Source organism: Alternaria postmessia (genome assembly GCF_024291825.1).
Source record: "Alternaria postmessia strain BMP 2775 chromosome Unknown scaffold_686, whole genome shotgun sequence".
Classification (NCBI taxonomy): Eukaryota; Fungi; Ascomycota; class Dothideomycetes; order Pleosporales; family Pleosporaceae; genus Alternaria; species Alternaria postmessia.
Genome location: NW_026260759.1, coordinates 1 through 528, shown reverse-complemented (window position 1 = coordinate 528; position 528 = coordinate 1). Strand labels below are relative to the sequence as shown.

Sequence of the window (528 nt, the reverse complement as noted above, 5' to 3'; positions counted from 1 at the left end):
CGATGGACGCAAGCCGGGTACTTCAACGCTTCAACAACAACGCACAACAACAAGATAACGACCCAGGAATTAGGGAGCAAGGCGACGGCGATAGCTGGCCTCAGCTGCGCAAAATTTTTGACGCTGCAGTAGCTGACAAGGCCAAAATTGAAGCCAAACGGCTATCCTAAGGCTTGCACTCGCTGCAGGTCAACAACGCGATTCTCCACGCCGAAAACGAGGAGCTACGGGCTGAACTCAACCTCATTCGAAAGCGCCCGATCAAGTCTACAACACTAACTACACGAGAAGGTGATGAGTGGCACGGCGGAGCTGTATTCTACAGTCCCAGGAAGCTTGCCAGCGAGCGCGCGCGCAAGGCCGCAGAACTGGACGAAGCCGCGGAGCTACAACTCCAAAAGGCTCGCGATAGAGAGATCAAAGCGGCAGAAGCAGCTGAGAAAAAGCGCTCTCAAGAAGCTGCAAAGTTGGCTCGACAGCAAGCCAAAATTGCTAAGGATGCGGAGGAGCAACGGCAGCGTGAGGAGA

General features: G+C 54.5%; 1 protein-coding gene across 1 annotated transcript; it reads left to right on the top strand.

The window, feature by feature from the left end:
* Positions 1–188: 188 nt before the first annotated feature.
* J4E82_011766 (uncharacterized protein) lies at positions 189–519 on the top strand (the record flags this gene model as incomplete). The annotated part of the gene is made up of 1 exon (XM_051737955.1): positions 189–519. A coding segment is annotated over one exon (331 nt), but the record flags the coding sequence as incomplete, so codon positions are not given.
* Between the last annotated feature and the right edge of the window lie 9 nt (positions 520–528).